The sequence below is a fragment of the Meles meles genome, chromosome 6 (assembly GCF_922984935.1).
Source record: "Meles meles chromosome 6, mMelMel3.1 paternal haplotype, whole genome shotgun sequence".
NCBI classification, from domain to species: Eukaryota; Metazoa; Chordata; class Mammalia; order Carnivora; family Mustelidae; genus Meles; species Meles meles.
Genome location: NC_060071.1, coordinates 50,426,439 through 50,439,425, shown reverse-complemented (window position 1 = coordinate 50,439,425; position 12,987 = coordinate 50,426,439). Strand labels below are relative to the sequence as shown.

Here is a 12,987-nt window from a genome sequence, read left to right as displayed (position 1 = left end):
GATATGGGATCCAGCCCCACGACAGGCTCTGCACTCAGCATGGAATATGCTTAAGACTCTCTCTTCCTCCCGCTCCCCACCCTCTAAAATAAATAAAGAAATCTTTTTTTTTTTCTGAGAGACAGAGAGAGAACAAGCGGGGAGGAGGGTCAGAGAGAGAGGAGGGAGACGCAGACTCTCTGCTGAGCAGGGAGCCCAATGTGCAGCTCAAGCCTACAACCCTGAGATCAGGACATGAGCTGAAGGCAAACGCTTACCTGATTGAACAGCCCAGGATTTGCCCCTAAATAAATCTTTTAAAAAAATAAATAGGGGTGCCTCAGTGGCTCAGTGGGTTAAGGCCTCTGCCTTCGGCTCAGGTCATGATTCCGGGGTCCTGGGATCGAGCCTGCATCCGGCTCTCTGCTCAGCAGGGAACCTACTTCTCTTTCTCTCTCTGCCTACTTATGATCTCTGTCTGTCAGATAAATAAATAAAATATTTTTAAAAATAAAATAAATTCTTAAAAATAAATAAGTAAACAAACATTACTTTGGTTTTGTTCAATCTACCAAAAATGATTAACTGTAACAGCAGTGTTATAAACCCAGGGGTCCAAAAAGGTATGGCCCCTAATCAAGTTAGGGGAAAAAAGACATAAAAGGGGGTGCCTAGGTGGCTCAGTGGGTTAAAGCCTCTGCCTTCGCTCAGGTCATGATCCCAGGGTCCTGGGATGGAGCCCCGCATTGGGCTCTCTGCTTGGCAGGGAGCCTGCTTCCCTTCCTCTCTCTCTGCCTGCCTCTCTGCCTCCTTGTGATCTCTGTCTGTAAAATAAATAAATAAAATCTTAAAAAAAAATTATCTTTAAAAAAAAAAGACATAAAAGGCACACTTAGTGAATAAGAAAGCATTATTTTATAATGATACTATTTAATGTGATATTCATTACACAACACAGACCAGAAGTACAAAAAGGTTAAGAAAAAATGTGAGTTAACATTAAAAAGGGCTTAAGACTCAGGATGAATTTTGTTCTTTGGGAACTCAAGTATTTATTATGAATTTTTCCAAACATACAGAAAAATGGAAAGAATAAAACAGGGAAACTCATAAACTAACCAACTAAACAACTGTAGACAATTTGCCTCATTTGCTTTACCTACTATGTGCATATGTGCATTTTTTACCTGAATCATTTCAAAGTGAGTCTCATGCATCACCTATGAAGAACTTTTTCCTACATAATATGTAACATCTAAAAAATTAATAATTCTCTATTTAAATTTCCCAAATTGTCCCAAGAACGCATTTGGTCACTATTTCATTTTTGATTCGGCATCCACCTGAGGTTCATGCATTACATCTGGTTGGCAAGTCTCTTTAGTCCATTATTCTAGAACCACACCACTCCCCCTGCTTTTGCCCATGACACTGACTTTCTAAAAAGACTAGGTCAGTTGTCATAGAGAATGTTCCACATCCTGGATTTGTCAGATGGTTTCCTCCTGGTGTCATTTATCTTGTTCCTCTGTCCCTGCATTTGTTATAAACAGGAAGTTAGGTCTCAAGGCTTGATTAGATGCAGATTTGGCTTAGATTTTAAAAGACAGGCAGCATATAAAATGTCCAAATTAACATGATTTATCAACATGTGTAATTTGGTATTAAGAGCAAAAGATAACAGGTTTCTGAGAAGGAAGAATTCAAAGGGGCATCATTAACAACACTTCCCCCTTAAAGAGCATTCCGGTAATCATAAAGTGCTTTCATATATATTATTTCAGATGCTCATCTGCCTGCCTTCTTCACAGATTTGTTACATTATCACCCTTACTTTCCTAATAAGGAAAACCGAGGCTTAGTGAAGTTAAATGACATAGCCAAGATTAGCAATTAAGAAGCAGTCTTGAAGACAAGTCTTAGAATAACATGGAGTTATTCAGAAAACACTACATAATCTGCATAATCTCAGGATTACCTAGATGTATATGTGGGAGATGAAATTTATGGCAGGTCTTGAAAGATGGACAGCATTCACTCATTCCAGGCACCTTGCTAGATGCTGGAGAAAGATCAGTACACAAGATAGTCATGGTCTCTGCCCTCACAGAAGCTAAAGTGTGCTGGCAAATATAAAACAAAAATACAATCACACAGGAAAGCAGAGGAGGGCATTCCAGACAAAAGAAACCATGTGAGCAAGACCAGACAGAGGTAGGAAGCAATATGCTGGGGTGAAGGGAGGATAGTAAAGGGGTCAGTACAGACCACAACAGGTGAACTAGGAGAGAGAAAAACCAAACTAGATGGGGAAGGCAGGGCCAATACCTACTCTACTAACGTATCCTCTCCCTTTCTTTCAAACGAACAAGTTCATGAAAGTAGAATGTTCTAAGCGTTTATGTTCAAACAAGGGCCTCCCCATATCTCCTTGCCACGGTGAAGTCATCTGCAGGAATCTGTGTGCCCTTTCTGTATCCACTGCAACAACAGCACAGGCATTCCTCCCAAGAGTGCAGACCATTCACCTGCAGCTGTTCTCAAATGACAGCACCAGTATTTGTTACTGCAGCAATAAAGAGGGAGATACGTCCAAGTTCAAAACTACAAAATGAATTAAAACCACTTGAAAGGCTCCTAGTGATCATGGTACACAACCCAAAAAGGCCATCAGAGACCCCTGAAAAGCGCATCAACCTGTCATAACCTTGCTGTCCCCTTCCTGAAGGGCCTTCACCCGAATAGACATGCGTCCCAGACAAACCTGGCGGAAGTCCTGATGCCAGGAACTATGCTCGGAGCGCAATTGTGAAGTCAGTCCGCATGTTTTAGGGTTATGGTGAAACCGTTCAAAAGCCAAAATCTGTGGATGCCACCAAGGCCAAGCAATGCACCCTCCCATTTCTTCCCCACTTTATGGCCTTCAAAGCTCTTTTACATGAGTTTTACATGAGTTACCTTGTTTAATCTTCCCAATACTCATTCGGGGTAGGAATGCTTCATTTCATCAGCAGGTGTCTACTGAAGAGCAGACACTGTTCTACTCACTGACCAAGGAGCAAAGCCAAGCCCCCACCTTCGTGAAGCTTCCACATTAGTCGGGCAGGGACCACAGAGGAACACACACCGTGCAATGTTAGTTAGTGGTTAAGTGCTTGAGGAAAGACTGGGCACAGCGAAGGGGCAGAGACAGGAAATGCTGTGTTACAGACTAGGCAGAGTGAACAAGGACGACCTCCATTAAGAGACATTTTTGCAGACAGAGGTCTGAAGGACGTGAGGAAGCAGGTTTTCTTAAGAGCTTCCAGGTAGATGGAATGCCAAATGCAAGAGCTCTGAGATGCGAATGTGCCCCATCCACCGCGGACCAGATACCAGCGTACAGCGGGGCTAAAGGGCAGGTGTGAGGGGGGCAGAGGAAGAACACAAAGGACCTGATAGAGTGGGACCCTGTAGGCCATTAAGCTCAAGATTCTGTAAGGCATGCCTTCCACTGAACAGATAAGGAAACAAAAGAGTCAGGAAGTACAAAGGACTTGCTTGAAGTGAACCAAAAAGTGACATTTTGGGGGGCACTTGGGTGGCTCAGTGGGTTAAGCCTCTGCCTTCAGCTCAGATCATGATCTCAGGGTCCTGGGATCGAGTACCGCATTGGGCTCTCTGCTCAGCAGGGAGCCTGCTTCCTCCTCTCTCTCTGCTTGCCTCTCTGCCTACTTGTGATCTCTCTCTGTCAAATAAATAAAACCATTAAAAAAAAAAAAAAAGAAAAAGTGACATTTTGGGAAATGCCCTATGCTGGCATTTCTTCTCAGGGCTCAAGCTTCTCCACATGGAGATGAGAAGTGCTCTTTAAGGGGCACCTGGCTGGCTTAGTTTGTATAGCATGCAACTCTTGATATCGGGGTTGTGAGTTCAAGACCCATGTTGGGTGTCGAGATTATTTTAAAATAAAATCTTAGGGGCACCTGGGCAGCTCAGTCGTTAGGCAACAGCCTTTGGCTCAGGTCACCATCCCAGGTTCTGGGATAGAGCCCCATACCGGGCTCCCTGTTGAGTGGGAAGCCTGCTTCTCCCTCTCCTGCTCCCCCAGCTTATGTTCCCTCTCTTGCTGTCTCTCTCTTTGTCAAATAAATAAATAAACTCTTTTAAAATAAATAAATAATAAATAAATAAATAAAATCTTAACAAAAAAAAGTGTTCTTTCAGAAACAAAGAAAGAGATAAAGCAAGTGCCTCCTGATGGTAGGAGACACACCCCAAGCAATCCCATTTGAGTACACCCCATAGGGAACTCTCACAAGGGTCCAAAGGGAGCCATGCACAAGGATGGTCATGACTGTACCATCTGATGCAGCAAAAGGCTGAAAACAGTTGTCTCATTCTAGGGGATTGACATAGAATAATAAGTAAAATGTGGTACATGTCCAAGACTGCTCTGCAAACAAGACAAATGAATTTCATGCAGCATCATGAATAGGTCCGAAACATGGTATTTTGTTTTAAAAAAAAAAAAAAAAAGTAAAGACAAACTGGAAGAAAAGCTGGGGGTGGTCATTGCTTCTGTTCAAATATTCCTGGTTCTCCTTCCAAGAAGACCCCACTCCTTTGAAGGTCAGCACAGCCGTATGATTTGCTTCAGCCAATGAAATGGGAGCAAAAGCGACCTGTGTCACTTCTGAACAAAAACTTTAGGAGCCAGAATGCGGTTCACAAGATGCCCTTCTCACGTGAGCATATTTCAGAGATGGTACCTCCATAAGCCTAGATCCCTAATGGAATCCAGTGAACAGAGACTCCCTCTGACCTCCAAGTGTGTTCAACTACTGATTTTCTGGTTGTTTGTAACCTCAACATAACCTAATCTATCCTAACTTAGGCATATTTACAGCACAACAGAAATTTTTATAAAATTTGAACATATTTAGGGTGTACGACATGAGATTTGATACACATACAGAGAACAATTACTATAGTCAAGCTAATTAACAAAAGTATGTATTTCCTTACATAGTTACCATTTTTTGGTTTATGTGAGAACCTGAAATCTACTATGTTAGCAAATTTCCAGTATTTAATACAGTGGTATTAACTATAGCCGCCATGCTGTATATTAGATCTCTAGGCTTATTCATCCTATATTAACTACAGCTTTGTACCCTCTCACCAATACCCCCACCTCTCCACCCCTGGTAACCACCTATCTACACTCTGTTTCTACTTATTAACCCCCCTTTTTTAGATTCCACATATAAGTGAGATCACACAGTATTTTTTTTTCATCTGTGTCTGGCTTAATTTAATATGTTTTCCAGGTTCATCCATGTTGTCACAAATGGCAGGATCTCCCTTCTTAAAGCAGAATAACAGCACAATCGCGTTCAGCACTCTCTGCACAGAAACACACAAAACAATACCATCTACCTCCCAGAGGTACATACCAACAAATGGGTGGAACTGTAAGACCGAATATTAAATACCCTAGAGTGGGTGAGTGCCTGTGAAAGAAAAGGAAATGAGGAGAGGGAAATGACAGCAAAGGGGTAAATGAAAAAGTACAAAAAGATGTGTTAAACACATGGTGCAAAAATTAGAAATTTAAGTCACTCACTGATTTACTCAAGCATTTTTGCACTTACTATATGCCAACTACTGTGTCCCAGGGACTACTCACAGAACACTGAATCAGAAAAAGGCAGTACTAACCTTACAGTTTATGGTGTACAAAAAAGAGAGAGATTTAAGATATCCTAGTAAAAAATTATAGACGGTGAATGAATATCATAAAAAAAAAAAAAATCAGGGGCGTCTCAGTGGGTTAAAGCCTCTGCCTTCGGCTCAGGTCATGATCCCAGGGTCCTGGGATCAAGCCCCACATCGGGCTCTCTGCTCAGCGGGGAGCCTGCTTTCCTTCCTCTCTCTCTCTGCCTGCTTCCCTTCCTCTCTCTCTGCCTACTTGTGATCTCTGCCTGTCAAATAAATAAATAAAATCTTTAAAAAAAAAAAAAAAAACCAGGTCATGGGGTCGTAGCTGGCTCAGTCCATGAAGCATGCAACTCTCCTGATCACAGAGTCCTGAATTTGGGCCCCACACTGGGTGTGGAACCTACTTAAAAAAAAAAAAGAAAGAAAGAAAAAGAAAAAAGGCACTCTTAAATGCCCTGTCTTTTAAAAAAAAAAATCAGATGACATGGGAAAGTGACCTCCCTTACAGATAAGGTGGTCTGTGAACACCTTGGAGGAAATGGCATTTAGGCAGAGATGATGATTACTTCCTTCCCAGCTTGGGAAGAGGAAGGGATGATTCATTCTAGGCTAAGGGAACAGCATGTACAAGGGCCTGGAGGGGGTACAGACCATCCCCAGAAGGAAGTGAAAGAGGACTAGAATGGTGGAAGAAAGTAGCAGCAGGAAATGTGGTTAAAGAGATGGGGGGGGCTGCCACAGGGGGCAGATCTCTGCGTCTCACAGCCCAGTATGAGTCTGGACTTCATTCTAACTGCAATAGAACCATGAAAACATTTGAAACAGGGGGCTGGTATTATCTTATTTCCAATTTATTTCACGCTAACGCTTAGTACCAATGCAGTACGCCCATACATTTTTGCAAAAATTTACAAAAAAGGTACTTTTGCACTCCTTTTTCTTCAAGAACCCTAGCAACTTGCATAAACTTCAGGTCCCATGTACCCAGCTCCATCTGAATGCGTTAAGTGCTAAGTTAGAGGTAAATTCAAAGTACCAAGGAGCCACAGAGGAGAAACAACCTTGCCAAATTAGTACCAAGAGATCCTTTATGTCAACGGATTTTTTTTCTTCCTTAGTTTACATGACATGATAATGTTCAAACTGTGCCCCGGTCTAATCACAGAAATCACGAGAACAGCAGCCTTACTTGAGAAACACTCTCGAAGGTGAAAGATGAATATGTGTACAGCTTTCCTCCCTTTAGTGCCAGGAAATGTAGGGGAATAGTCCCTGTTTGTCTCAGGCAGCCTACACAAAGATGCCTCCTATTGTAACACAGCAATGAGTCATGGAGGTAGATGCAGATGGCACAAAAAACTAAGCAATTGTGGGGATTTGCTTATCCAGAAGCAAAGGCACCTTAACATACATATCCACCACCACGAATGGAAATTACCTTCTAGTTTCCTTCAGCTTTCTCAACATTTATCCAGTAGCAAAGGCACCAGCAGCTAACATTTATGGAAAGTTTACTACATATTAGCTCATTTAACCTTCTAAACTACCCTAAGTTGGTTCTATCATTAGCTCCATTTTTTACAGATGATAAAACTAAACCTAACTAAGCCTTATCTCTAAGATAAGACTGATAACTCGTCCCAATCACAAAACCAGAGTAAAAAAGGTAGGCTTCAAACTCAGCCTGATTCCAGAGTCCAACCTCCTAACCACTGCTGAGAATCTCCCAGTCCCACCAAACTTTTCATCCACCAACTCCAGAGTATTCTTTTCCTGCCTGTATTTTTTCTTTTTTTAAAGATTTACTTATTTATTTTAGAGAGGCAGCACGAGCAGGAGTAGAGAGAGAGAAAAATCCTCAAGCAGACTCCTCATTGATTTCAACTCGGACCTGATACCAGGACCCCGAGATCATGCATGACCCAAGCTGAAACCACGAGTCGGACACTTAACTATGCCATCCAGGCGCCCCTGTATTTTTTAATGAGATTCCTCCCATTTGCAAGAATACAGGTGTAGCGCCACAATTAACAAGAGAACGACAACAGGTACTTCCACTAAGTACCTATCTCCAAATCAAATACGAGCAGATGGTCAGGCCACAACATTCAACCAGCCACTGTGGTCAAAATTTGTCCTGCCCTGTGCTGGGGGGATGTCAATTTGATTTAAAGGGGTAAAATTATGTACAGTAAGCCTGAATGACTGTCTGCATAGAATCTGACCTGTGCAAGTCAATATCACACAGAAGAGACATGACAGTAACTGAAGAGCATCTGTTGGGAACAGGTCTTAGGAAACTGAGATCACATCACAGGTCCTCCACTGGCCTTGTGATCATTACAGGGATGGACAGAGTCACCAAACCAGCAGGTCCCCAGGCTATTAAAATCTAAAGAGAGAAAGGAAGGTTATAGAAATCACCAAAGGGCAAACAGTTCAGGCCTACTCCATTTCATCAGCTAGCTTCCATACATCTCCAGTGTGCAGATAAAGATTAAGAACCAAATCTTTTCTGGTTAATTCTCCAGCTAGCCGGGTCTCTCTCCCTAACAGTCTTGTTCCCTACTAAGAACGCAAAAAGAGTTGTGGGAGTTCGGAAACACCCCACGAAAGAGCCCTCATCACTGTTTAATGAGATAAAGTGCCGGCCTGTGAGCAACACTAGAAGCTGCGGAGATGGAGCACCTTGCGCTGGTTTTCATGGCTACGGGTGTTCACATCTCAGGTCAGTTTAGGGCTCATGGTAAAGTACGGAAAGCCAGGAGAGTCACTGGGGAGGAGGGATTTGTTAATGAATGAAGAGTGAGACGAAGAAGAGGAAAGCAGCTCCCTTGGAGACAAGATAGTTTCCAGGAAGAAGGCCAAGGACCCGGAGGCCCCGAAGTCGACCAGAGAAAAGCCACCGGGATACCCGTGCACACGCGCCCCTGCCAGCCAGCCAGCCAGCGGCCGCAACGAGGCGTCACTCCCGGCCCACAGGTGTCAAGCACAAAGGTGAAGACGCGCCTTGCTCGTCCCAACTCCACACTCCATACCCCGAGCCGGTCTCAAAGACGCAGATGCGATCTTAATTCTTTCCAGGACATTTGCTCCCTTCTCCCCTTCGCAGGCCACGATCCCAGACGATCTCAGGAAAACAGCTTGGGGTTGGGGGTGGGGGGAGGACGGGAGATGAACCAGTTTTTATCTTTCAGGGGGAGAAAGTGAATGGCCAGTGGCCAAGGATGACTGCAAGGGTCGGAGAAGGGGAAAACTGGGGCTCGTTGGGTCCACTGACGGGTCTGAGTCAGGAGCACAATCTGTGCTTAGTCACCGATACCTCGGCGGCCGGGAGTTCCTCGCCCCTGCCAGACTGAAACGTACGTGACCAACCCGAGCGGAGCCCGGCGCGCCGCGCACACCCGCCTGGGCTCCTACACCCCAGCAGTGGCCTCTGCAGCCCGGACCGGCGCTCGCCGCCCACCCCACACTTACTCCGCCGAGCTGGTCCCGTTAACCGCGGAGCCATCGGGGGCCGGGTTCAGCTGGATGGGCGTCGGCTTCTTCTTGGGCATTCTGGACCAGGGAAGGCGCTTCTAACTCCGAGGGGAGAGCGGCCCCTCTCTTGCTTCCTCCCTCTGAGCTGCCCCACGCCCGCCGCGCAGGGCCAAGTAGGGGCCGCGGGCCCCGGGGCTGCCTTCGGGGGGCGCGCCCCGCGTGGTCCAGTCAACGCCAAGGGGCCGCTGGCGGTCTCGGGGGACCCCCCGCCCCACTCGCCCGGGGCTCGCCTTGGCGCGTAGCGAATCGAAGGGCTTCCCCGCCGGCGCAGCTCGGCAGCCCGGGATTCCCTCCCTCTCCCCCTCAGTCAATCCGTCCTTCAGGCTCGATCGACACCGCCACAGTCCTGCTCCAGCTTCAGCCCGGAAAGTACCGCCGGCGCCGCGCTCCAGCCTCTCCGCGCAGCCGTCCCAGGGAGGGAATGGAGAGCGGAGGAGGGGCGGGGAAGAGGGAAGCCTCGCCCCTCCACCGGGGCTGCTGCGCTTTCCACACACCCACTCGGCCCCGCCCCTATTGCCTCGCCGACAGCCAATGGGAGCACGCCTCGGCGGCAGATGACGCGGAAATACGTCACGGGGGCGCGGCGTGCTGCCCTGGGGGCGGGGTCCGGCGCTGGCTCCACAGCGCCCTCTGCTGCAACGCGGCACTCAGGTGGACCCACCAGAAAAGGAGGTCGTGCATCCTGGTTCACCCAGCTAAGGTGGGTTTCACGTGGCGCGGCGCGGGGCTGTCTCCTCTTCTGCGGTGACTGGAGCGCCCTCCCCGGGCCGAGTCACGTTGAAGGAGATGAAATAATAAAATAAGTAAGGAAAGACTTCTCATTTCTAGAAGAGAGGGAGCCTAAGGAACTAGAAAACTTTTCAAAATACTCCTTGAGCCTAACAAACTAGCAAATAGATACACAGATTTATATAAAATTGTATTACACAATATTGATCTACTGATGAGGGTACTAATGAGGGTACTAAATGCTGATGAGATTGTAATTGGGCAATCTTTTTTGAGAGCAGGTTGATAATATTTTTTAAGTCTTGAAACCCCCCCTTTAAAAATAAAAAACCTTTAAACCAATAATTCCAGTTATATGAAACTTAAAGAAATAAGATAAATAAAGAGCTTAAAAACGTAAAAGAGGTACCATAGATTTTTTTTTTAATTTTTATTTATTTACTTGGCAGAGAGAGAAATATCAAAGTAGGCGGGGGGGGGGGGGGTGGGGGGTGGGGGGGTGGGGGGACAGGCTCTCCTCCGAGCAGAGAGCCCCATGCGGGGCTCGATCCCAGGACCCTGAGATCATGACTTGAGCTGAAGGCAGAGGCTTAACCCACTGAGCCACCCAGGCGCCCCTAGATTTTTTTTTTAATGTAAATTCAGGGGTGGCTCAGTTGATTAAGCATAAGACTCTTGATTTTTGCTCAGATCATGATCTTGTGGCCTGGGGTCATGGAATCTCCAGCATCCATTGCCACTTCTGGGAGTAGAGCCTTGAAAGGCTCTCCCTCTCCCTTTGCCCCACCCATGCTCTCTCTGTCTCTCTCCCCTCTCATAAACAAACAAACAAATATTCGATCCCTCTCTTCCCCCCTCTATTCAGTCCTTAAGGTATTAAGTATGCAAAAAAAACTAAGCACCTGCACCTGCTGGTCCAGAGCAGAGTGTCAGCCACCCAGGGGTTTGCTGTATATAAAGAGAATAAGGTCTCCTCTTCATTTTGTAGTCCTTGGTACTGTCTGAATTTTTTATTATGCATATAACTTAATTAAAAACATTTTTAAATTTTTAACATTAATATGGGAATGTACACTAGTGCAGACAATTTGGGAAACAGTCTGGCAATTCCTCCAGTTAAATATAGTTACCATATGACCCAGAAATTCTACCCCTAACTATATGCTCAAGAGAAATGAAAAAAGTATATCCATACAAAAACTTACACACAGATGTATATGGAAGCATTATTCATGATAGCCAAAGAGTGGAAGCAACCCAAATTTCCAGCAAATCACGAATGGATGAACAAAAGGTGACATACCCATACAACAGAATATTACTCAGCCATGAAGAGGAATGAAGGGCTGATCCACGCTGTAGCATGAATGACTTTGAAAACATGATGCTAAGTGAAAGCAGTCAGTCACAAAATGTCACATATTGTACATTCCGTTTATAGGAAATGTCCAGAATAGGCAAAGCTATAGAGACAGAGAGTTGATTGGTGGGTGCTTAGGGCTTGGTAGGGCAGATGAACTTGGGACAGTAAAATGACAGCTAAGGGCCTGAGTTTCTTTATAAGGTGATGAAAATGTCCTAAAATTGACTGTGGTGATGATTACTCGTCTCTGTAAATTTATTAAAACCACTGAATTATACACTTTAAATGAGCAAATTATATGGTATATACGTATTGTTTCTTAATAAAGCTGTTATTAAAGCAACAACATCAACAATGAAATTCAGGGGAAAGAGCCAAGAATAGCCGAGAGAGTCCTGAAGAACAAAACTGGAAGATCTATGCTACCAGATATCGAGATCCATCTGAGTATTTAAAACAGTATAGCACCAGCATAAGGACAGACAAGTAGACCAGTGGGGTAGAATAAAGAGTCTGAAAACAAACCCGTATTTGATCACCTAATTTTTGGCAAAGATGATAATACAGTGCAGTGGGGGAAAGGATGATCTTTTAAACAAATGGTGATGGGCCAATTGAATCTCCATAAGAGAAAAATAAGTCTTAATCCCTATATTACACCATGCATAACAAATCAACTCTAGGTGGATTATAGAACTAAATAAAGATTTTAGAAGAAAATATTGGAGAATATCTTCATGATATTATGGTAGGTGAAGTCTTTGGGGGGGTATTTTTTAGGAGTTTTTTGTTTGTTTGGGTTTGTTTTTTTGGTTTTAAGTAAGTTCTACACCCAACCTGGGCCTTGAACTCACAACCCAGAGATCAAGAGTCACATGCTCTAATGACTGAGCCAGCCAGGTGCACCTCAGCAAAGATTTCTTAAAGAAGACACAAAAAACAGATCATAAAGGAAAAATACAATAAACTGGACTCTATTAACATTAGTTACTTCTGACCTTCAAAAAGGGTAAAAATAGAGAGGACATTTACAATTCATATGTTGGGGAAAAAAACCTCTTGTCCATAATATATAAAAACTCCTACACATAGGGAAGCTGGATAGCTCAGTTGGTTAAGCATCTGCCTTCAGCTCAGCTCAGGTCCTAGGATCCTTGGGTCCCACATTGAGCTACCCGCTCAGCAGGGAGCCTGCCTCTCCCTCTCCCTTTGCCTGCAGCTCCCCCTGCTTGTGAGCTCTCTCATGCTCTCTCTCTGTATCAAACAAATAAATAAAACCCTTCTTAAAAATTAAAAAAAGACCTGTTACACAAAACAAGGAAAAAGACTTAACAGGCCCTTAATAAAAGAAGATATCCAAATGGTTAATAATCATGAAAAGAGGATAGCTCAGTGGCTTAAACCTCTGCCTTCAGCTCAGGTAATGATCCCAGAGTCCTAGGATTGAGTCCCACATCAGGCTCCTTGCTCAGCGGGGAGACTGCTTCCGCCTCTCTCTCTGTCTGCCTCTCTACCTACTTGTGATCTCTCTGTCAAATAAATAAATAAATAAAATTTTTTTTAAACACCAAAAAAGCCCCAAAACAAATAATCATGAAAAGATGCTGAACTTTCTTAGTTATGAGGGAACTAAAAATCACAATGTAATACTTATTTCCACTAAAATGTACACT

General features: G+C 44.5%; 1 protein-coding gene across 1 annotated transcript in view; it reads right to left on the bottom strand.

The window, feature by feature from the left end:
- Nucleotides 1-9,661, bottom strand: part of MAP2K1 (mitogen-activated protein kinase kinase 1) — a 76,719-nt gene extending 67,058 nt beyond the window's left edge. Inside the window, exon 1 of the mRNA XM_046008462.1 lies at nt 9,160-9,661. Within this exon, the coding sequence (XP_045864418.1) occupies nt 9,160-9,239 (80 nt within the window). The 5' untranslated portion in view covers nt 9,240-9,661. The remainder of the gene's footprint in view (nt 1-9,159) is intronic.
- Nucleotides 9,662-12,987: the final 3,326 nt, after the last annotated feature.